The following is a 26,170-nucleotide window of genomic DNA, read 5'->3' on the forward strand; positions in this document are numbered from 1 at the left end:
TGTACACGATTCCTGTTTTTTCTTCTGGGGTTGCTGGGTCTTTTGCTTTACTTAGGATGTTTTGAAGGGCTTCAATTGGCTTATGTGCTACACTGATTCAATATGGTTGTAGTAGTCTATTTGTGGTTTCTGAGATATTCTTGATGCATGGCAGTGTAATTCTTTTTAGGGTTTGTGTTGATTGTGCTGTATTGGGTTGAGGGATTTTTTGATGAAGTTGTGTGGATATCCATTTTGTTGGAATGTATTGTATTTTCTGCTGTTCCTCGTTGCTGCAGTGTGTTGGGCTCATTTAAATAAAGTCCTTACACAGCTTCTCTTGTGGGAGATTGGGTTGTTGCTTTGCTAGTGAAGCACCTGGTTAATATGGGTGGTTTTTCTGTAAACTTGCATTTCTAGTTTGCCATTGTGGTCTCTGCTGATCAGGATGTCCAGGAAGGGTAGCGAATTGTTTTTTTCTTCTCTAGTAAACTGGGTTCCTTTAAAAATGTTATTGATGGTTCTGTGGGTGTTCTCTAATTGGTCCTTTTTTATTATGGTGAAGTTGTCATCTATATTTCTGATCCATATTTTCAGTTGTATTTGTGGAAGTGCTATGGGCTTCTAGATGTTGCATGATATTTTATTTTTAGAAGTAGGATGGAATGGCTTCACAATCTACCGTTTCTTGTCATTATTGGTTCTCGTATTTCAGAACTGCAGCAAGAGATATGACATGTTGAAAAAAAAAAATGAAAACATCGATTGACTGACCAGCAATTTTCCTTTCCTCCAAACCATGAGAAAAAATAATTTGTTGGGTAAAAAGCAGCAGCACCCTATTACTACTACTAAATCCTAGCCCTTACTAGGGAAATATTGAAATGGTTGTTAAATCAATAACCCTTCTGGCTTCTTCTTTTCTCAATCTTTCCCATAATTATTATATTTGATTAAAATTGTTCTAAAGAAGAAATAATTCCTGATTCTAGGAATTAAAATAGTAGAAGCAGTAGCGACAATCCAGAATTTTACAGCTTAACGGGGTAATAAATATAATTAAATATTTTAGTCTCAAGCAAAATAAAATCCAAATATAAATTTGTAACTAGAGGCCTAATTGGGGCTATTAAGATGTGTTGGATTTTACAAACAGTATCAGTAGTTCTCCACTTACAATCATTCGTTTAGTTGCGACAATGAAACAAATGAATTGCAACTGTTCTTCACACTTACGACCCTCGTAGCACCCCCACAGTCACATGATCAAAATTTGGATGCTTAGCAATGGGCATGTATTTACAACGGGTTATACATGCTGGGTCACCATTTGCAACTTTCCCAGACAGCTTTCCACAAGCAAAGTCAATGGGGCAAGCAGGATTTGCTTAACAACCATGTGATTCACTTAAGAAGCACAGTGATTTGCTTAATAACCATGGCAGAAAAAGATCATAAAATTAGGCATGACTGACTTAACAGCCTTGCTTAGCAATGGAAATTCTAATCCAAATTGTGGTTGTTAGTCAAGACCACCAAAATTAACCACATTGAAGGAAACAAAATCTTCCTGATCTCATAGGAATAGCTGTACTATACATAACCAGAATTGTCTGGGTACTTTGCCAAATAGGGAACTATAAAATGGCCCTTGCCTCTTTATGGAAATGCCTAAACCCTCTGAGAAAAACAGTAACTGTAGCTAATGGATAATAATATTGTTCCATGCACCCTTTTCCATTTTAGTCAACCTGTCTCCTTCTTCCATACTTGACTGGGTACATATGGAGCCACTTGAAATATAGTCCTTAAGGATTTAGATTGACCCCTTTCAAGAAGGGTAAAGGAGCTATGGGATTCCAGTTGAGCTCTTTTGTTTATATATATGCTCAGACACATATAACTTTAGTGCTGCTGGAATATGCTGTGGCCTCTGGCAACGTAAAAGGGTTGTGTTGTTGCTACTGATTTTGGATGTATTCTGAAATTGGTAGAGGTAGGAAAAAGTGTGCCCAAATATTTAAAGATTTTTGAATTGTTCCATTGTTTGGCCATTCAGAACTATGCTTTGGAGAGGGGAAAAAACCACATTTATGGCTTCAGAATAGCTTTAAATTTCATCTGGCAAAAGTGAATAGCTAGGCATTTCTTGGGCTTCCATATACTAACCAAGCTTAATACATAACATGCTGGAAGTTTAAAATACATTTCCTTTTTTAAAAACTGGGTTCTCCTAGAGGTATTTATTACTTTAATACTATTACTAGGTATTTTCTAATCTACCTCCTTCCTTTTGATTTTTTGACCTTTAATTTTTTTTAACCCATTTCTCTTTTTGTCTCATTTTCCACGAAGCAAAACAGTCCTGCCGCATCTAAATTATCATCATCTTCTTCCTGGCATTATTCCCACCAGTGCAGGGTCCATGTTTTGGACCAATGAATGCCACCTTGCATGCTGAAATGCAGCATCTGGGTCCAGCTGGGCAATTTCCATGTCTGCATTTATTGTGTCTTGCCATTTTTGCTTTGGCCTTCCACGTGGGCGCTTGCCAACTGTGTTAAAATGGAAAATGATGCAGCCAATGGAGTGGGGTACTGCTCGTAGGAAAATGTATAAATAAAAAGTAATTTATTACAGAAGTGAATTTTAGGTATTTATATTGGATAAAATATATGTTTTTGTTCATGGCAAAAGGAAGCTTCCAGAAGCAAGAAAGGATAAAGATAAAATTCAGCCATAAGCAACTGAGTACTTCAAGTCCACGGAAGGAAATTAAACAAATTATTTTGTTCCAAATGTTAGCAGAACTCAATTTTGACTGTCTATTTTCCACCTTATGAAATAAACTGGTGATGAAAGCGTATTTTTTTAAAAAGGAATAACGTTATTTGGAAGAATAAAAAACAACATAAGTACTTACAAGCATCAAGAAGGGAAAGAGACAACATTGAATTGGTTATTTGGATTAATTGTTAGTCTAATGTCCAGTAGGTGGCAATAAAATCTAATCTTCCAGTCTATTTGAATGAGAATTATATATGAACTCCCATCAAGCTACTGTCGAGGATTTTTGTTTAATCTATTAACAGTGCAAACATTTATTTCAGCCAGTGATTTGAAGGTTCCTTTTTCTTCTAGGCTTGGATTGATGCTTCTCTTTATGCTACTCATTCTTGAGCTCATGCAATTTGACTGAGTTAGGAGTAGTGTAGACATACAACAAAGATATAATAGATTTCAGTTGAGATATTCTTAGTTGGAAATTTGTTATCTATTCTATGAGAGGTAGATAATAGCCAAGTTTCTTCAATTTGTAGCAGTAAGGCTTCACTGTAAGTCTTAATATAGTGTTGTTTACCTTGAATTTTTCTCAGAAAGTAATCAGCAGTCAATGAGATTGTTTCTACATAAAGCAGGGGACACTACTCACCATTTATACTAATGCATTCTGGGTCAGCTGCAGTTTCCAGATCATTTTTAAAGAACATTCCATAAAGAAAGCATTACAGTTATTCTGTCTTGGTTACCAGCTCATGAGCCATCAAAATCAGATTTGTGTCTTCTAAATAGGGAGTTTAATATATCCCTTTCTGTAGCACCAAAGCTAGACGAATGTACAACATCAGTGCTGGATTCAGAAAGCCACCCAATTGCAACCCTGATCCATAAAAGACTATGACCCCATCCAGAACAGACATTTGTCCAGAATCATAAAATTCATTCTCCAAAATCAATAGTAATTTTATCGAAGTTCGCAATTTTAACAGTCAAAACTAGGACAAACTAAAAAAAGAATTTAAAAAAATGGAAGGTGCAGAAATGGAAGAAAAAAAATAGAGAAATTGAAAAAGAAAAAGTATAGTAAAGAAAAAGAATATTTCTTTTTCCCATATTTGGGTGCATCATAAAACACACACACACACACATACACACACACACACACACACACACACACACACACATATATATATATATGTATGTATGTATGTATGTGTATATGTGTATGTATATATATATATATATATATATATATATATATATATACACACACACACACACACACACACACACACACACACACATATACAGAGAGAGGGAGGGAGGGGGGGGGAGAGAGAGAGAGAGAGAGATTACTTTCCACTTATCACCTTCTCTTAAAACTCAACAACTGATCTGCTTCCCATAATCCATTTCTTAGCTATAAACAAATCTGTAAAGTTTTGTCACTTTAGTTTTCACAGAACATTGAAAGTTTTTTTTTTAAAGGTAAAATTGACAAGAATTCTGACATTTCCCTTTAAGCCCCCAAATTAAAGGTGGTCTGGTCTAGTGTCTGATCTAGATATTTCGGTATACTAGTCGATACACGTGATGGGAAGATGTCATACATGAGAGAGAGTCATATAAAAGGCTGACCAATAGAAATCATATATTCTGAAAAAATGTACTCATGGAAAGGAGAAGAAATATTGCCTGTTTTACTACCATGAGTGGGAGATGTAAAGAAGCAGGGCATTCCACCAACTACAGATCACAGTAAGAATGGACCAGCAGAGCAATGGAATAATAATGTTTAAGGCAAAGGAAGGAGTTGATGTTTGTAAAGGGATTTCTTAAGTGAGCTTTGTTTCCAGCCAGTTCACACACAGGAGTAGCTTAAGACTGTAGCAGGGAAGAGTTCATAATATTGGTGATCAATAATAGGGGCGATAGAATGCTATTGCTTGCCAGTAGGGAGGCTTTTGCAGTAGCTTGTTCTGGAGAACTCTAGAATATTTTAATCCATGTGTTTCAAATGAAGAAAGCTACCTATTGTGGAAAGAAATTCATAGCTTACAATTGCTACAAACTATTTTTATAACTGTACTTTGGGAAAGAGTAACAGAGTAACAAGATGGCATATACTGCAGAGCTGTATGCCTTTTAAAAGGGGGGCTGTCTAATACAATTGGGCAGGACATTGAAATGGTTGCCTATAAAAATGCAAAAGTAAATTTAATATCAACTTCTTTTCTATTTTTAAAAAAAAGTTCATCTTGGATGCAGGCATTGGAGGTATTTAAGGACTCTAAGAACGCCATCAATAATATTTTTCAAACCCTCTTTTATTTCCTGTATGATTCTAGTCCAGAAGAGAGTAGATCCAACTATTCCCTTTCCAAGAGACATAGCAAACCTGTGGGGAAAATTATGTTAGTTGTCATCAGAACAAAATATTAGTATCTCTTTCCCCTCTTTATCATTTTGTTTACTTCTGAAGAAGCTTAAGTTCTTGACAGTGGGCTCTCTGTTCCTTTAGGGCTGGATTGAGGATGGCTTTGATTCTAATTCTCTGGCTGTTAGCCAGAACAGTCAGAATCCATGTCACAAGTGGACTTTTCTAGAGAGAGAGTTTTATTCTCATTTTGATATCCTCTCCCCTCCCCTTTCTTAATGTCAAATGTCCTCAGTTTTTGAATCAGACTCCTTACATATTAAGTGCTGTGAAGTATTCAAGCTCAAGAGGAAGGGGAAATGGAAACGTCTACTTTTAGTATTTTAGTTTCATAAATGATTAATGGTACTCTTAATCAGAGCAGTTTTGAAATAAAACAGAAGACTGTCATGAATGTGATACCCTTTTACTTATCCTGTATTGGCTTGGTGCCATAATACTAAGCAAAAGTTTTGGCTGGAGAGGCCCCACCCTGCCTCCTCCTCACTGACCCAGCCCTTGTGTGTCCTTCACAAAGCAGCTTTGGATGCCAAACTTTCTCTGTTGGCCATTAAGCCCACTTTCCAGGCTGAATAAATGTTGACGCTGATGATCTTCTACCCACATAATAATTTTATATGTCAACTTTAAAAAAAAAAATACAAAGAATCCATCTTGTTGTCTAGCTCTTATCTAAGGTCTATCTACTGTCTAAGGACCCGATGAGTTCCTTCAACTCCCAGCCACTTAAATATGTTTAGTTTTCTCATCATCTTTCCTTCCACCTATTGCTAAAATTGCTTTTAAGTAGAAAATGTTTTTTTAAAAAACATGGGCTTTAAATATGACGCAAAAGCAGAAAAAGAACCATCAGCTGTCTTCCCCCATGTTTCATTTTGGAATTGTTAAAAATGACTCATTACTCCTCAGATCTCAGTGCAGCGTACAGTCTATAATTGTAATCCATATTTTCTTTAAAAGAATGGAATTCAGAGTGAGAAGTCTCTAAGAGACAGCTCACCTCCCCTTCTTCTTTTAAAGTGTCTCTATAATGTTCCATATATATAATGGGGTCGCGATGGGTCGGACACAACTTCACAACTAACAACAACAACATAATGTTCCAAGTTCATGTACCCAAAATTTAGTTACTTGCCATCAATTTTTAGGGTATGTTTTTACAGTGCATATGTGCAGGAAAGAAGAACAGCTTCAAAGGTAAAAAGAGGAGCACTTTGCTTCCTAGATTTTCCCCTACCAATTCCCAAAACTGGGCAGAAAAAACACCCTATTGCTGCAAGTGAAATCACCGCCCCATTAAGGGATCCTGCAGCTTTCCCAATATATAAATTTGATAAATAATTTGCATTCCCCAGCCAATAGAAGATCACCCCCCCAAATTAATTAAACAACAGATTGAAATGGATTACAGATACAATACTGTTTAATTTCATATTTGTGACGAAGAGGAAAGAATACCTTCAATCACATAATTCCTTGATTGTTTCTTTTAAGAAAGCTAAGCAGTTATCAAACCTGAACATGAGATTTGTTTAACCAAAAACAGAACTTCTAACCTTGAAATATTAAGAGAACATGAAAGAGAACATTGGCTAAAATAAACATATTTAATATATTCATTTTTAATCAGCTAGATGTTGTTATGTTTGAAGAAAGAATCTGGCTCCACAAGTTTTTTGGACAATTGCCAATCTTTAGAGTAAAGCTTCTATAAACATTGAGAACTCTGTATCAAAACATTGCCTCTGGTATTTCCCATTCTTTCAAGGGTTCAGGCTGTAAGAGTAATAAATATATGTGATCCATTATCTCAGCACTATCTTAACAGTGTATTGTCATATAGTGTATAACATCTATTGTAACTCATCATTTTATTGTAGAAAATAGCTAGAATATATTTTTGTACAATTAGTGGTTCACAGAGTTGTAAGTACTTTGGGCTTTTTTAAAAAAAAAGTCTGTTTAGAAAAATATACAGAATATATACTTAGCAAAGCATTACTTTTGGTTTTCCATTGCTTTTAGATAGATAAAAGGAAATTTGGAGTTTTGCTTCACATGGCAAATGTTTATGATTGTTTTGCCTTATTTTTTTCTGCTTTGTTATTTTTAGCATAGATTTTATCAAACGTGCAAACTGAGCTTTGGTTGACTTAAGTAATAAAAAGCCAAAGCAGATACTGTAAGACAAAATAAAGCTTTCTAAAATAAATCGCCCACAGTTTGCTGCCCTCCATATGGCAACCTGTCTAGAAGGTCATATAAAGTATGGCTTTCCTGTCTTCAACTGAAGCAGCTGAGTTTACACAGCATTTTTAATATGTTTGGTCTGGCATGGAGCCAAACAGGCATCATTTTTTTTTTCATTGTACACATTTCATAGATGAGTTGGGTTGGTAAGTTCAAAAAACAGGTTTGAGAGTTACGTAGGATTTTTTATTAAAAGAGTTATTTAAAGAAAATACATAGTTGTATAAACAAAATGAGAAGGTGGAGATCAGCACCATGACAGAGGTTGTGATTTGGTTAATTAGGCTCAAATCTATAATGGCAAATTAACGTCAGTCATGATGGAGGATGAGGATTTTAGTGCAGTGAGGCTAGGCAGTTTTTCATTGTTGTTTATTCTTCCTAGAAAAGCAAGCTAGTATAGATGAACAGCCAGAGTATTTGATAGTTAATTCACTCCACTTACTCTCCTATGAGGCTGTTTCAGAGGCAAACTAAATTATATAGTCACATGTTTTACACTGAATGGTTTTAAACATAATGTGGACCTGGATCAAGCAATCATATTAGGACAATGACCTGGCACATTTTAATCTTTTACTACCACTGGAACCTCTGTCAGAATCAAGACTGACCTATATAGTACTTGGGGGAAATAACACGGTAGAATCTGATGTGGGAAATTGGTAAGATGACATGCACAAGCTCATGAGCCAGCAGGAGCTCTTGTAAATAAATGCCTGTACAAGATATAGCTTGTCGATCTCAACATTTACACTGGGATGCCCAGCCAGGGTCACAACTGGAGATAAAGAAAAGAAGGTCCAAAATAATATCAACAGCACCATCTAAAGACAAATCAAAGGGTCAAGTAGAGTCTCAGATAGGTTCCTTTCCTTTCAGTGCAGGCAGTATCAATGCCACTTCCCCAGTTCCAATACATGTATGATCAGGAAAAAAAAGATTGAAATCCATCTTTCACATAATGGTTCCAGGTAAGTGTTGCTTCAGCAGCTGGTATTTAAAATCTGTAGCAGTGAATAATATTATACATAGCTTATCCTTCGAAAGGTGATACACAGGGTGCTACATTCCTAATAGTTCTCGCTTTGTGTAGAGGCAGCTGGCAAGGATTTAGTGCTGGAGGAAATGAGGTTTAAAAGGTTGAATCCTTCATCTTGCCATCCCACAAAAAAATTCCTTGTTATCTGTAATACAAACATAATGTTCCAAAACTGTTGAGTCATAGTCTCAGATTTAAAGTAGGAATGCAGAAGGCTTTGTGCAAGGAGTCATATTCCGAAACTAGATGGGGACAGGACAAAAAATAATACTATTTTAATTTAGTTGATTGAAATAATTTCTCCCCATTTGTTTATAGGTAGTCCTCACTTAATAACCAGTTGCTTAACTACTAGTTGAAATTACAGGGCCTTGGAAAAAGTGTTTTATGGGCTGTAAAGCACTGCTGACTATCATAAAATGTTGCACTGTGTCAATATCCTCAAACGGTCACATGACCGCATTTTGTTGCTTGGCAGCCAGCTCGCATTTACAACCAATTGCAGCATCTCACAGTCATGTAAACCAGAGGTCTCCAACCTTTCCAGCTAGGCGGACGGGTGGCATTGGCAGGGGGACAGGGGATGTTTTCGTGCACATGCACTGTTTCACAAATGTGCACACATGCACGCATATGCCCACTACTTCTGCGACCTGGTTCTGAATGGGCTGCAAACTGGGGGTTGGGGACTCCTGATGTAAATGTAATTTGTGCCTCTTTTGTAGTTTTCTAGAAGAAAATGGCAAAAATATCCATTGCATATGCTGGATTAGTTTAATGACTGGATGGGACATTTGACCATGATGTCTCACTTTATGACTGTCATAAAAAACAGTAGTAACGACCACCTCAATTGTAATTTATAATCAACATTCCAAGCCCAATTGTAGTCATAAATCAAGGATTCCTGTAATAATTTCCATCTGTTAGCTTTTTGTGTGCTTGTTTTAAGTTATGAAAATATTTACTGTAATCGATCAGATTTTCAGAACTTTATAGTAATTAAGAGCAACAATAAACAAGACATTAATTAAAACATCCATAGTAAAAGTAAAATTAAAACTTAAAACTATAAAAAAAATCAAACATAAAATCAAGCAATCTTGGGGAACCTATCACTCACTGTCACCTTCTTCTGAGTAACTCTGTTTTCTAAAATATGAATCCTAAAGCTGCAGGGACAAGCCAGTTTTCTCCAGAGAAGGTATTACATAATGTAGGCCATCAAAAATCAGTGCTTGCTTGCATTGTATAATTTACAAAAATGGAGAATCACCAGCAGTTTTCTCCTGACACGCAGATTGGACAGGTTAATTTTGATTGAAGGCATGGCTAAAAAAACAGGTCAAAAATTTTTGGGAGGCTCTTGAGATGCTACTTTAAATTTTTGGAAGACAATAGGTTGGGCTTTCATGGATTAAGGAGGAAAAGGAAACTGATTGCACATACCATTTAGTTCAGTGGTTCTCAACCTTTTTAATGCCGCGACCCCCAACCGGTCATAAGTCGAGGACTACTCAACCGGTCCTAAGTCGAGGACTACTCAACTGTTGCAGCACCATTTGCAGAATGGGACTTTTGGCGGGCTCAGCAGGGCAGAGACAGCCTGGACAATTCCTATTGGCTTTTGAAAGCCAATAGAATTAGACTCTATTCAAGAGAGTCTATTCTATTGGCTTTCAAAAGCCAATAGAATAAAAGGGAGTAGCACAGCTAAGGAAAAGGGGAAAAAATAGCGGACTGCGTTGTTTGGCAACCCCCGTGAAATGGTCGTTCGACCCCAAATGGGGTCCTGACCCACAGGTTGAGAACCACTGATTTAGTTCGTTTCATATTGGATAAAACATATAATATGCTGCATTAAAAGGATTTAGTGATTGATTTTCTTCCCAAAAATATATAAATGAATGAAGATAAGAAATGAATAGAGGATTCCAGCAGAATACAGTCACATTGCAATTATCATTTCTTGTTTTTCTCTGTTATAAACACTTTCAGTTTTGTACGTTGGTTCCACATTAAGATATGTTCCCAGTGAAGATGAAATTGTAGGACTTAAATTGTTATGATGAACTTTTTACTCTGTCTGTCTGTCCATCCATCTCTGTCTATCTACTGTCTGTCCGTCTATCCTGTTTAACCCTGATTACATTTGATCTTTGTAATCTCATCGACACAACTTAAGAGTTGTGAATTTTAGTTTTCTCTTGGATTTATTCATTGTGAAAATTCTGGAGTCATGGTTAAATGTCTGGATTCTATTTATGTTAGAATATTTGAAATACCATCTCTTATTTAGAACCTTGCAGTAATGTTTTGCTTAGATTATGCTAAATAAAAATACAAATATTTTTTTTATTTAACGTTGAGATATTTGCAGGCTCATTTCCTTCCTTCCAGAGGGCATGTTAGTAATTCAGAAAGTAATTGTCTTGACATAAATTCCTCTTTATGCAAATGTCTTACAGAGCATAGGAAGCTTGGCAATCTAACTGTGACAGTGAAAAAAACCGTCCCTTCAACAGAATCCATCCAGATCTTGTACCAGCGCATGAGATATGAATATGAATTCTACTACTATGTCAAAGAGCAGTTCCACCTGCTAAAACGCAAGTTTGGATTAAGATCCTCAAATGGTAACTCTTCTCCTAGGCCAGAATTTGCCATTCCTTCTCCCCTAGAAACTGAAGAGCCAGTAACAGAAGATGAGGAGCAAGATGATGAAAAGTGGTTAGAAGATATTTATAAAAGGTGATGCAAGACTGATTCCAAATTGTTTAAAAATGCTAATAAAAATCTGAAGAAAGTGAGTGAAAGCAGCATTTAAAAAGACATTTCCCTTAGATTGAACTGATAGAAGCCTTTCTGAAAAAGTGTATTTGTTGAAATATTTTGTTTGTTTGTTTCCTTAGCTCCATAGAATTATTGTAGTTAGAACATACTTTTAAGTATATCATCTCTTGTTTCATCAGAAATAACATTGATGTTGTACAATATTTTTGTATATGGTACCTTCTTTTTGCAGAATGATATATATATATATATATATATATATATATCACCTCGTTGGTCATTTGCAATTTTCACAAAATTAGCTTGCCTGATGTAGCATTTAATTTGACCTATTACAGTTTTATTTGAGCAGATTGAAATAATAGCATGATATAAGAGATTTGTCATTGCCTGAATAAGGAATACTGTCATTCTAAAATAACAAAATTATCCATTGCTACTAATACCATTTGGAAAGATGCAACCAGGCTATTACCAACAGTCATAATAGGAAGATGAAGCAACCTAATTAATGAGTTTTCTGCAGTCTAGCATGCTCTAGATATATTGGACTACAACTTCAGTGATTCCCAATTAGATCTGTGTTTCCAATAATTGGCTGGCAACAAGGAGAGTTGTTACATGTTTGGAATTAAAGAAGGTGAGTATCATTAAATATCAGTACAGTGCTGAAGTTGAGTATAATTGAAGAGGATAATTAATATTAATGGATTTTAAACTTAGGCTACAGGGGAAAATACGGGATATTCTTTTTTATTTGAAGGCGATCCCTTTTTCCATAGCAGTTTTGATAATAAGCAAAATACCCATAAAAGGGGAATAAGAACTTTATGGGATGGGAAGAATCTTGGAAAAAGCAGTTCTGTAACATTGTAAATGCACTAGTTACTGATGAAATTAATTGGCTTTAATTTGAAGACATTATTTCCGAAGGTGGAAATTTATAATGAATACGCCTCAACTATTCTGAAAATTTGATATGTACTAACAAACAAGATTGAAGATGAATATGCTATGATTACTTCAGATGTCAATTAGTTCTTTTTCTCTCTCGAAGCTGAAGCCTAACTCTTGCATGTAGATAAGAAGCAGGTATTCTTAACAGCATACTCAACTTGTACTCTGGCTGTAATACTCAAGATTTATTATTGATAATCAAAAATTACCATTTGGAGGAACAAAGATGTAGTAGACGGTTGCGTGTTCTATTTATCCAAGTTACTGGTTCTTGTTTTGGTGTGTATTAGTCAACACCCATTTAACCAATTCCCTTTTCAGAGTCGATGGATATCTGTTGCATTCTGTTTTTTTACAACGCTAATAGCAGGATTTGAACACACAAAATATGTTGTGACTGAACACTTAACATGAATGAAAAATCTTCTCACTAGGTGGTTCCAGTGCACTACTCTGAAGAAATACACTGGGAGCTCGAAATAATACTTAACCAAAATGCTGCATTGTATATTTAGTGGTTTCTGTGAAATTACATTTAAAGAGTAATGATTAGTTTACACACTGTGGAATTGTTTTCTTTTGGGGAGCAATTTAATATTCACATGCTGGAATGTTTAAAAAAAAAGTTAAAATTTGTGTGTGCTACAAGAATCCTGGATTACTTAACATGTTTGCTTTCTCTGCAGTTTCACTAGAATCTATTTTTATCATGCTATTTAATATTACTCTTTGCCACAAATACTTTGAAATATTAAAAGCAAGAGCTGCCAGTTGATTTATTTGCTAGATGTTAATGTTGTATGTTTTTATATAAGCAACTTGACTTCTATTCTATTTCCAGAAAGGTACTTCATAAATTTATTTGGCACATAAGCTTTTAAGATTTCTGAAAGAACAGGCCATATATCTGCCATGAAACAATGAACTTTCAATAATTTAAAAGCACATTTTAAGTTTGCTCATTTTTTTACTTATTTATTGTGACTTTTCAGCACATTCCAAATTTTAAGTTGCTCAGGAAAGAAATTCATTTGAGTCATTTTCTTTTTCTTTTCTTTTTTCAAAAATAATGATTGTTGTTATAGAGCCTTCAGCCCATGAAAACCTTCTAGAAAGTGCCATATTTGTTTGTAAATCTCTGTGAGAGAGAAAGATGAATTCTTGGAATATGTGAAAATAATAAAGAGAATATATGTACATTAGGTTGGTTATAAATTAAAACAGCCAATATTTGAATTAAATATATCTTAACTTATTCACTGACTTTTTGATCTAACCTGTCTATTTTTAATGCACTAACATTTCCACACTGCTTGTTCTTCACACTAGAGTCATATAGTTAATTATATGACTTTTGCCTCCTTCCCCTGCCCCATGTCTGAATGTTAAAAGTTTTTCCATTGAATCACCCTAAAAATGTTTATTGTAGTTTATTGGCTGAAGGTCGTACTTCAGTTGGGTTCTTCTGATATCACTATGTGAGAAATATGATCAATAGTGGAGCTGTGCTACATTGCCCTCCCAGTGTAGTTACATAATTGATAATAATTATTGTTTTGTTCCATGCACAGCTAAGGTATTGTTTTAGCTAGTGTAAATAAAGGTGATGGAGAATAATTGCTGTTCAGGCTAAAATTACTTGGCAAAAGTGCTCAGGCAACCTTATGAAGTTTTATAAATGATCTTAAAACGCTTTGAATTAAAAAATTGGATTAAGAAATGGCCCACTCAAGTATACTGTATAAACTTCTAAGGTACAGTTGCATTGCAGTTAGTTATCTAAAATATCCATACATAATTCTGAGGTTAGAAAGTATTTTAAAGGCAGTTGTATTTTTTTTATCAGCATTTTAGTGTCACCTGATCTTTATGATGAACAGCCTTCATTCTGTAGTAGAATTTGATAACTCAAGCCAAGTAATCAAAACTGAATGCTTTTAAGATCTAGTATTGTAATTAATATAAAAGAAGCTATAGACTCCCAACAAGTTTTAGAGGGGAGTAAAAGAATCCTTTTTTTTTTTCTTAAGAAAATCTTCATGTTGAATTGTGTATTCTCACCTATTGTTTACCAAACTTGCATTTGAAAATAAATACATTTCATGCATTTTAATAAAGGCCTGTAATTTGCAACATTAAATGTGTGGTCTGGTCTTTTTGCATATTTGTGTTGCTGGCTTTCTTTTTTTTTAATACCAAATACGAGATTAAAGTAAGATTAATGGAGAATATAAAAAAGGACCATTTTCTTTTCAGAGGACTTGTTTCAGTTGATACAATATTGCAGTAGAAGAATGTTCTATTTACATATAGGTGAAGCATTTATATTTAACTGTAGAGAATCTGCAACTCTAATAGCTGATCCCATTATGGGAAAATGATCTTTCTCAAATTATATCATCTTTTCTCAGAAGCAAAGTTGAAAGTTTATTGATATGTTATTTCTCAGTGAATTTTGTAGAATTTCCAAATGATTCAAGTGCTGTTCTAGATTATGTAGATGGCTAAATTCTAAAATATAAACTAATCTAAAAACTGAATATTTAAGACAATTTGGTGAATATATCTTTTTACTGTAAAAAAGCATACAAAACAAATTGTACAGGACTATATTGGAACATTGTCACAACGCTTTAATAAATAACAAAAACTAATATTTATATCTTTATCATTTTAATCTTCATAGGAAATTTACAAAATAGGAATGCTGAGGTAATTTCTGGATAGTATTGTTATTAATTATGGCTATTTTCATTTTAAAACGTTCGTTCTCAGTCTTTCATAAAGCTGTGAAGATCTGGCTTTTCCTGTGCATTGGATCCCAGATTTTAGATCAGCCCAATTGGTTGCAAGAGTGAATGTTTGCTACAGCCGACTTCATATAGGTGTTAGTTTTACTATTTTGGCTCTGTGTTGCATTTTTTTCACTGAGTAGCCCGCCCAGAGTTACAACTTGTGAATAGTTTTTAAAATGGTTTGAAATGGTTTTTAAAAATCGTTTTAATAGATTAGTAAAGTTTACTTGCTACAAGTGGCCTTGTGGGGAAGATGCTTGCCTCTCACTTGGAAGGTTGAGTTCAATCCTAAGTAGTGGCAGATGTTTTTCTCTCAGGGCACAAAGAAAAAATACCTGCTGCAGACTCCATGTGGAGGCAGGAAGGGCATCCAGCCAGTAAATGCTCAGCTCCATTCAGGTGCCCAACTCTGCCCTGAATTCAGGGATTACTGGATTATAAAAAAGGGAGTTTTAGTAAAGTTTACTTAAAATGAATTTATAATATGAACTTGAAATGATGGATATAAAATTGCTTTATTTCCTAAAACTGTATCTTTGATATTTTAATCTTCTTATTAAGAATAAGGATAGCTTGTAGGCAAACACAGCTTTTGAATTCACCCTTCGTGGTTACCAGAACTTTTATACATTGTGCCACTGTCAGCAAAAAACCATCAATAACTATGTAATCTGTATTATTTATTTAATATTTTTTTAAAGAACCAAAATCCCTGGTGCCTGGCTGTTTTACTGATACCATGTCATTAAATCTTTTTCCCCATGCCTGAAATGTGTATTCCCTTGGTTCAGAAATTATGTCAACCTATTTATATTAGATTATTGATGTTTTGATGCAGTAATATAAGCCTGAATGGGCAGCCATTTTAAGCTAGAGGCTTCTTTGAAATATTCAGAGCAAGGGCACATTCACAAAATGACTGTCTTGAGAGATTTCCCTATTCTCAAAACATGAGCATGGTTTAACAGTGCAAAACCTATTTATCAAAATGCAAGCTATTAGGGTGCTCTCAAGAAGCCTGAAGAATCTTTTGTATAGTCTAAAACATTGCGGCAACTAAATATAATTCTGGGGCTAATATTTTTTCCCATTAAAATAATGTTTTGAAAAGTTTAGTGGGACAGGGATCCTAACTGGCATAAGGAAAGTGTTCCAGGTTCAAACCCTGTGACACCAGCTAAATTAGAATAGGGTAAATTCCATGTTTACATCTTCACTCAGTCAGAAAGTCATTGATTGACTTTGGAGGAATCACTAGTCTCAGACTAATCAGAATGTCAATGGACAACCATGTGAACAATCTGAAACTCTTGGACAAAATGGAATAGAAAGATAATGCATGCATGAGAAATACAGTTGTTGAAATATGCCTAATTGTTAGACAGGATCTGAATAAATAAGTTGCATGTAGAAGCCAGAGAAATAATGTAGCATTCATAGCTTTGCCATTTTCCAATAAATGCGGCATATTGGTTTGTTCAAAGTCTTTTCACCCAGATGAACTTTGAAATGCCATTATCTTGAATCAATAGCTTTCTATTGAGAGATAAACAACACAGACCATTTTATTCATACCAATTTTCTTCTTTCTTAGATAACTGTGGTCTGGTTTGCGGTATACATAACATGAAGTCACAAATTAGCAAACATTTTTATACAGTAATACTCCACCAATCCTTTAAAATTTCTGTGTCCTCCCAGAAATCTCACAATTTGGATGTTTAAATTTGAAAGTTAGATATTGAATGACTGCCAAAAATCTCACACCCAGTGCCTAATTTTTTTTTTTGTCCACTGCTCTAAACTGTAATTGCGTAAATTACATTGCGTATGTGTAAATCAACTTTCTATGGCTTATAATTATCAAAAATCAGACTTTCATCCAAGGAAAAATAAAGAAAACTCTTGACTTTAAACAATGTATAATGGCAATGATGTACAACATTCATCTACAGTATTTTTGTAATTTCTGATAGTGTAAGTGTCTAAAATTATCTGCTAGTACATTTTTTGCTAAAAGAAACTCATCTCTTTTTAAACTTGCACATTTCCATCTTAGTATACAGTATTCTGAGATTTAAGAGTCTGACTTTTTCCTCTCTGAAGATGTCTTCTAAGAGGTCAAGAGAACAGTTTATATTACAATGTGGTGTTCCAAAATCCTGTTTAGGAAAAATAATATCCATAATGTAAGTCGCAGAGGCTTTATTTATTACAGGGAAGCTATCATTTTCAGCAAAATGGCTAAGGGAAAAATATCTTTGTGTGTGCATATGTTGAGTTCACAATTTTATTTAAAAAAGGAGTTGGAGCAGTAAGTACTGTTTCTGCAATAGAAACCCTGATTAAGCTATTTATTAGACACATCTCAGAACTTTTTGTTCAAAGTCAGCAATATGTAATATGGATTCCTGTTGAAGTACATGCCATTTGTTATCCATGAGGCAGGATGTTGTTTCCTCAAAAAGTTTACGCCCTTGCCATATTTGCAACTGCTGGAACTATTTTCAAGCCCTTTTTTGCTTGCTAGGCCCATTCATCTGTAGCTACAAATGTAATTAATTATGTACCCTCCCAATTATACTTATACAATTTTGCTTTAATTTACTTTTTAAAACTTACTATGTCCCCAAATTAATCTCTGGCATTGCTAATATAAATTATGTCGTGTATTCTTACATTTTTTGCCTTTGCTGTCCAGAAATATGTATGTCACCCAAAGCAAAAGACAGATATGGACAGCAGCTGGAGTTAGGGTTTTCAAAAATGGGAAAAGCTATTATTTCTTTGTCTCAGAATCCTAGATGTAACCGATACCTGCTGTTTCTAGCAGCACTAATTCAGACAGGCTTTATCTTGAGTAAATACAGATATTAGCTCAGTTTAGACCTCTTAAAACCTACTTTGTTTATTGATTTATCTGTTTATTGATTTACAAAGATTGCATAGATGGAAGACAGTGTTTTCCAACCTCAGCGACTTTACAATGGGTGGACTGCAACTCCTAGAATTCCCCAGCCAGCATGGCTGAGGTTGAGAAACATTGATTTGAAGAATGCCCAGCCACAAGGACACTGGGCACTTTACATAATAAAAAAGAGAACAATCAGATGAAGAAACAAATGATAATGTGTCCAAAAGGATGGGGGGAGCAGGACAAACTCTTACAGGGGTTCACCAAGGCCTGATAAGCTAGATTTTTCATGTCTTAGAACAGTGGTGGCGAACCTATGACACGCATGTCAGAGGCACCACTCGGAGCCCTCTGTGGGCACACACATTGTTACCCCAGCCCCACCTCCCCTGACCCTCTCCTTACCAGCAGCCCCCCTGGAGGAGAGTCACCTCCGGGCGTGGCCCACGCAAAGCAGCACAGCCAAGAACATGGTAGCCAGGCAGTGGGGACAAGACTCCGCCCTTGTGCCCTGTCACGCACAGATGATGCTATGGGGCATGGGTGGAGGGTGTGGCACCATGCGCTGCTGGGCTGCCTGGGTGATCTGCGGCAGGCCATGGAGGTGGTGGGTGGCCCAGTGGGCAGGGTGGAGTGGGGACGGGGGTGGGGGATGGTTTTTGGGCACTTGGTCTCTAAAAGGTTCGCCATCACTGTCTTAGAATATTGGGGCCAAACATCTTGCAGGGGAAGGAAATATTGATCCAGAGGTTAAGCCCTGTGACTGTTGGCTTATGTAACACCTATGGAAGGAAAGTGCACGTGGGCATGCCCTGTCTGTCCCTGTCCAGCCCCAAGTTCATTTTCCTTTGCCTTTTCTGATTCAGGTCTGAGCAGCCATCTTCAATGGAAACCCTGGGTGGAGGTTCTTTGCTTTAGTGTGACATCATAGTCACTGTCTGACTCTGATATTTATAAAAAAAAAAAAAAACATATTGCACATATTTTTCTGCTCTCCAGGAAGCAGTTATTCCTCTGATTGGTGCAGTAATGTTCGTATAAAATATCCATTTCTTAATATAATTAGCCCAGGAGGAGACACCATTTGAACGAACCTTTATAGACATAACAATACCAAAAATAGCAAATGGAAAATCTTTACGCAAGAAGGAGCCCCAGTTACCAAATAATTGAAAACATGTTGCCAAAATCTGAAATCACTGCTTACTAATTAGTACATTATTGAATCCTTTAGAATGTGACTCATACTGGGTTGTCAGATTGATATTTTAATACCTCTATTCTAGCCCATTCTTTCTACAGCCTCTAAGGGCAACTGGGTAAAATTTACTTGGCGATAATACAAGAGTGAATTGCTATTGTTTTCTCCCCAGATATTTTTAGACTTCCCAATTAGCTTACAGGTACTAAGCATCCAATGGCCCAACCCTGACTTAGCTTCCAGCCAGGATTGCCACCTGTTAAGAACTGTTTTAAATTACTGCATTTTTTTTTTAAAAAAAAAAAACAGGTTTCTGTATTAAAGTTTCCCAATGATTATTTCTTGGCATCAAAATTTAGCACAAATCAGAAGGGCATATAAGGCTTTAGTAGAAGTGATAAAGCTTGACATAAATTCATTTTTACAGATGTTGCACTTTGGAAATTGCATGGTGGTCAACCAAGGATTTTGTTTAGATTTTCATTGGTGGTGAGGGGAACAGTTCCTTTCTAGACATATATGTGCATATATAGATGAAATAATATTGTTAATAAAGAAATTTCTCTTTAATATGAAAAATTCCCACTTATACTTTAAAATTCTTGGATGCTGAAAACACAAAGGAGGCATATAATAATCCATCCCATATAACATGTAAAAACCATTGTTGAGCATCTATGCTTTAGTAGCTTTACCAGTCAACTTGCTGTAATAGGTGGAATTCTGGGGAAGAATCAGCATACATTTTAAACGGGCTTTTTTATTGCTCTATCACACTCATAACTTAAATCATTTTTATTGGATTCAATCTGTATTTGATAAATACTCCAATTTTACACAAATTAAATTACATGAAGTTAAAATGAAAAAATTTCTAGTTTTACAAGTAAATAAAAGGAGTAATAGAAGAATATGTAAGATTACATAAGATTCATAAATAATAACCTAAACCTAGATACTAGATAAAAGTTCATTTATACTTCTGATAATTTGCAAGACCATTTGAAGAGTTATACTATTCTTTTCTCAAAAACTCCCCTTTCCTACACTAGAGGAATTGAAGAAAGCAAGACCTTTGTCAGCAAAGGATGAAGGTTGCATTTCTTCTGGGCAGCTGTTTGGTAACAAAATAAGATTAAACAGCTGGATTAGCTTTAGTGAAGATAAAAGGCAATGTACACTTGTGGTATTTAACATCCGTCTCATTTCTCCTCAGTGATTCACGGAACAGAACATACATTTCTCTGATCCATTCTTCAGCTGATGAGTGATAGCAAAGTTCTTTCTCAGATTGTGAATATGATTATAGGAAAAGGAGGCAATTCATTATGATCTTAAGAGCTTTCCGACCACGATGTCAGGCATGGCTCTCTAGCCTTGTTCTGTAAAGCAAGTGAAGGCAGCCTTTTATCATCCAAGGCCTGCATGGTCATATTTTAAGCTTGAAAGCCCCAGTCCAGCGCTAGATGAGGCTGTCACAAAAATGAACCAAGCCAGGATTTTTTTTTCCCTTAAAAAGTATCCTAAAAGACTAAACATTGAATAATACATGTTCCCCAAAAGACACAAAAGCACATTGTGCATCCTAAGTGACCTTGGACAAAAAAAATCAAGTGGGACTTCCTCCTCCTACCAACACCTTTTAGTTATTGTACTTAATAATTTAGCCCCACCCCTAACCTTTCTATTTTGAAACCTGAGGTGCCCATTGTTACTTCATTCTGAATCAGTTGTATGAAAGAACAATGGTTATGGAAATCACTTGTCAAAGCTTCACATCAATCTCTTAGATGCTACAGAGGAAAGATCAATAAACGCATCTTTGCTGACATTGGAAGGATCCACCGGTGCTGTAAAATTGGGGGTTACTCAATGGAAGTGTCCAACAGGCACTAAAAGCAGTTTTAATGTGCCTGGGATAGTTATTTGCAGGGTCACATGAGACTGAGTCAGAACTGGAGAAATATTCAACCCCCTCTATTAAAAAGGATTGTTGGAAAGAGAGAACTGTGGATCTTGTTTTATATAACGCAGTGCAAGAAACATTGTAAGAATGGAGAATCGTTATATATTATTTAGATTCTTGTTCGATGAAGGAGGTGTATTTTTTTAAAGAAAAGAGTTTGAAGCTAGGGAAGTGCTACGAAAGAGAAGGAGGTGAAACAAAGCAGCAAGGATTAATTGTAGCTGAAGAAATCACAGGAACAATATATTTTACTGGAAGGGACAAGAATGGAAAAAGTGTTTTGATGAGCGTGTTTGTAATGTTACACCGCAGTTTATTTTTAAAAATATATAAAGTTTGGGAAACTAGAAAAGAATGTGAAAAACCTTTTCCATAGTGGAGTTCAGACTGTTGGCTGAGTCAGTTTAATATTTTAAAAAATGTTTTAATGGCAAGACCTCTTCACAGTGACTCTGGAAATAATAGCAATTACTCTGCACTGCAGAGATCATCTTTTAAAAGGAACTTCAAAAGAAAGCTCTCTGGATGATCCACATCAGTCTTCCTTGAGCTACTGCCTTCCAGGTTGTTACCCTTCCAGTGTGGCGACAGTGCAGTAGACCCGACAGAATTTCATTAAGCAGTATTAAAGTCATTAGAATGCATTGTTTGTTTCTTTGTTTCCTTTAAAGAGAATTAGTGCAGCAAGATGACGTAATGTATTTTTCAGACCGTGGCCTTTTTCACAGTCCCTTCCAGTATTACGCATCTGTTTGCCAAACCAGATTCCCTAGGAAGCCCAGGGGCTATTTTCAGTCGTCAGCCTTCCCCACTTGCTGTTACTAGAGTTTGCATTGCAGTTAGGACAACAGAGCACACAATACTGCCTTTCTTCCAGCTGCAGGGGTTTCCACTGCAGTTCTCAACACGGTTCAAGGTCTTGAGTTAAGAGTTTTAAAGCTCAAAACAGCCTGCAACCAATGGACCAGAATGTCCACCTTTCTCCCTTGAATCTGCTTGGTTTGCTGGGAGAGTTACTGAAGTTTCCAGTAGCACAAATATTTCGAAGATGGGGAGCAATCAGCTTGAGAACCTACTGGACACCCCCATCCTCTGCCACCCACTTCTTTAACAAACTTGATTGCATCAAGTGGGTCTACACAATATCTGGGCTCCAGATCTCCAAATGAACACTAGATGGCAGCAAACAGCTACTATCTTCTGCATCTCTTTTCTGCTATATTTGGTGTTCATCAAGGTTTCTTGTAAGCCAAGTATGGGTAGCAAGTATGGAACTGTGGCTAAAAAGCAGCTTGGCAGCAAAAAAAAGCAGCCAGTGCAGTCAGTGGAGGAAGAATTGCCTTCAGGGCTGCTACCAGCCCCTCTGATACCATTTCCAATTCCGCTGTCATCACAGCAAGAACACCATTTTCCAGGATGAAAAGATGTTTTGGGTTAAAAGATTGTCCTTCATGCAAGTAGTCCTCAATTAGCAATTGTCTTGTTTAGTGATCGTTCACAGTTATGACAGTGATTTAAAAGCAGCCTCACATTTATGATCTTCATAGGTCTGTAAAGCAAAGGAAAGCTGAAGCAACATCATAAGCATAGTTCATGGTTTTGCTAAGTCACCTCTTCATGTAATTACTAATTGCTGGTCCCAATTGTGGAGGTGCTGATCAAGGATAGCATGTATAGCAGGGGTGTCAAACTCAATTTCATTGAGGGCGCATCAGCATTGCGTTTGCCCTCGGGTGCCCGGGTGGGTGTGGCCAGGGTAGGTGCGGCTTACTGGGTGGGTGTGGCCAGCTCTACATCGTTCACGTCAAGGGTGCCTGTGGGGGCCTGGGCAGGAGTGGGACAGATCTGAGGGTCTCTGGCAGAAGGTGGTGGGACCAGGGCAAGTGGCAAGGCATGGTCCACTAGAGGAGCCTCACTGTTTCTCTCAGGCCATACGGGGGGGGGGCTGGATGGTGGCACGGGCTGCCTGGAGCCCTGGGCAGCAGAGGTCAAACGTCCAGCCTGGCCCTCAAGCACCTGCGGCACCAAGCCGTTTCCAGACGGCCTTGTGGAGCTAAGACTGAATATGTTTCAGCATAGATGGCCACCACAAAATTGTACATTGGCTCCCGGCTGGCCTGGGCTAGGGCCAAGGCAATGGGGGCCGTTCCCTCACTGTTTCCAGGATGGCTTCGCAGGCCACATGAAACCACTTCTCAGGCCGCATGTATAGTTAAATAACGTCCCATTTTCCCCAATTTGCTTTTAGAATACCTAAGGAATATGAGGGTCTCTTTCAGTCATTATAACCCTTTTTACCTATATTTTCTTCTCTGTAATGTGTTTATATTGTTTCATTCCACAGTTGGTGGGCAGCATTTTTTCCACTATTCCTATGCTGCATAATTTGATATATATTTTCTGTGACTTTCCATGTTTTTATTTTCAAATTTATATCATTACTATCATAAATAAATGGGTATGTGGTTGAGAATCTTGTGAATTCTACGCATCTGAAGGAAACCGGGTTAAAGAGAATTACTATCAAGATATCTCTGTGTGTGCACACATGCAAACCTTTAAATCAGTGTTGACTCCTGGAGACTCAGCTTGGGAAGATTTTCAGAAATAAGAGCTAGTTTGGTCTTATTGTTAAAGCACCAGGTTAGAAACCAGGAGGCTGTAAGTTCTAGTCCCACCTTAGAGCACAAAAACCAGCTGGATGACTTTGGTCAGTCACCTTCTCACAGGGTGGTTATTCTGGGGAAAATAGGAGCTCTAGTATATATTTGTAAAATTTGTACTTTATTTGCAAAAAATTATAAAGGCAGGATAATATAAATGAATAAGTGGTTTGCCATTGTCTGCTTCCTAGGACTGAGAGAGAGGGACCAGTCCAAAGACCCAGTCGGCTTTATGCCTGAAGCTGGATTAGAATTTATGATCTCCAAGTTCCTAGCCTACTGCCTTTAATGACTCCACCAAAGTGGCTCTTACATCAGTTACTAGGTAGAGTTCTCTAGTCTAGCTGCTTTCTAAACCTAACAAGACTGACACAAAAGATGTGGCATCACTTCAGTGATGATCTGAAAGTAAGCCCCCAAGTTACAAGCAAGATGACCCCAATGTTGCTTACCAAGCACGTTATGCATTCAGAGAAATCCAGCTTTCTAAATCAGCAGTAGCAGTTCACAGGGATGAAAATCATATCCAATGAGAGAGAGAGAGAGAGAGAGACTCATACAGTCAGCAATGATGAACTAGTTCTACCATTTCTAGAACAGGAATTCCAGAGACACAAGGATGAATGAACAATTCCAGTTTGAACAATGGGACATTTGGCCTAGATGAAGTTTCCAAACCTGGTCTGCTATATGGAATGTGCTAACCATATGGAATGTGCACTATTTCCTGTAAATCAAACCAAAGAGACAAATTAATGGAGGGATTACTTGCTTAGTTCTTTGGGCCTGCTGGAAACTGAACTGGTTTTGTTTTGGAAATAATGTTTCTTAAGACATTAATAGCCTCATTTGTCTATGAGTACAAAGTGTTCTAGATACTATAAGAAAGGCAACAATGACAAGTAATCACTGGCATGTAAATTTTTAGCCCTGGCAAATCAGATTTTTGTAAAGGCACATGATTTCCAAAACAGTCTTTGTTAAAGAAAACCAGGACAAGACATCCTACTATTTAAATATGGGAAGAATAAATTAGTAAGACAAGGAGGAATAAGAACTAATTTGCACTCTGTCTTTTTTTTTTTTAAAAAAAAGGGGTGATTGCCATGATTCACAGTTTATTTTCCATTGATAGGTGCTTCATTTAATTGATTTTTACATCCATAAAATAAGCAAACATGGGACAGGAGTAATAACAGTGGCACTGCAACTCTAATGCAGAAATATCTCATGATTATTTCATTTGTATCCTGATTCTATTATTTTTATAAATAACTCCACCTATTTATCCTACAACAACAACCCTGTAAGGTAAATTGGGCTGAGAGAAAGTGGCTGTCCCAAGGTTGACTAGCTGGCTTTCATGGCTAAGATGAGACTAGAACTTACAGTTTCCTGTTTTCTAGCCTGTTTCTATGCACATTTCCTTTCTATGCACATGCCACCTGCATGTCAAAAGGGGAAGAACTTACATCACAGTAGTTCATCTATCTATCATCTTGTTGATTTTGACAGACTGTCCTGTGGACATCATGGATTAACCATGTTTTACAAATTAAATACTGAACAGTAATCATCACTATAGGTCAACATGATGTAAAAAAGGTGTCGAGACTTTAGAAAGAGTACAGAGAAGAGCAACAAAGATGATCAGGGGATTGGAGGCTAAAACATATAAGGAACGGCTGCTGGAATTGGGTATCTCTAGTTTAATGAAGAGAAGGACGAGGGGGGACATGATAGCAGTGTTCCAATATCTCAGGGCTGCCACATAGAAGAGGGAGTCAAGCTATTCTCCAAAGCAGGACAAGAAGCAACGGATGGAAACTAACCAAAGAGAGAAGCAACCTAGAACTAAGGAGAAATTTCCTGACAGTTAGAACAATTAACCAGTGGAACAACTTGCCTCCAGAAGCTGTGAATGCTCCAACACTGGAAGTTTTTAAGAAGAGACTGGACAGCCATTGTCTGAAATGGTATAAGGTTTCCTGCCTGAGCAGGGTGTTGGACTAGAACTAGATGATCTCCAAGGTCCCTTCCAACATTATTATTATTATTATTATTCAATCATCGCACAGTCAGCCAGATGTTCAGACTGGATTTGGCATTTTGTCTACCTATCGAGTCCTTACCCAGGACCTGGGATAGGCAGATGTGGATGTTTGATGGTATTACAGATATCGTCGCAGGATGGAAGCAGTTCCTAATAAGGCCGCCTTTTGCAATTGACTAATAGCGAATTTGTCAATGCCAATGGTGTTCAAGTGGTGCTCCAGTTGTTTTGGGATTGCACCCAAGGAGCCTATGACTATTGGTACTACCCTTGCTTGCTTTTGCCACAGTCTTTCTATTTCTATTTGTAGGTCTTTGTATTTTGTTATCTTCTCCAGTT

At 36.6% G+C, this 26,170-nt stretch overlaps 1 protein-coding gene across 2 annotated transcripts in view; it reads left to right on the forward strand.

Moving 5' to 3' along the window:
- The window catches only part of UST (uronyl 2-sulfotransferase), a 120,238-nt gene extending 105,859 nt beyond the window's left edge, over positions 1-14,379 (forward strand). For both annotated transcript variants that reach the window (XM_039346877.1, XM_039346879.1), the window contains exon 8: positions 10,958-14,379. In XM_039346877.1, coding sequence (XP_039202811.1) covers positions 10,958-11,244 — 287 coding nt within the window. In that variant the 3' untranslated portion in view covers positions 11,245-14,379. The remainder of the gene's footprint in view (positions 1-10,957) is intronic.
- The last annotated feature ends 11,791 nt before the right edge of the window (positions 14,380-26,170 follow it).

This window comes from Crotalus tigris, unplaced genomic scaffold, assembly GCF_016545835.1.
Source record: "Crotalus tigris isolate CLP2741 ecotype Arizona unplaced genomic scaffold, ASM1654583v1 scf7180000018030.5226217, whole genome shotgun sequence".
NCBI lineage: Eukaryota > Metazoa > Chordata > Lepidosauria > Squamata > Viperidae > Crotalus > Crotalus tigris.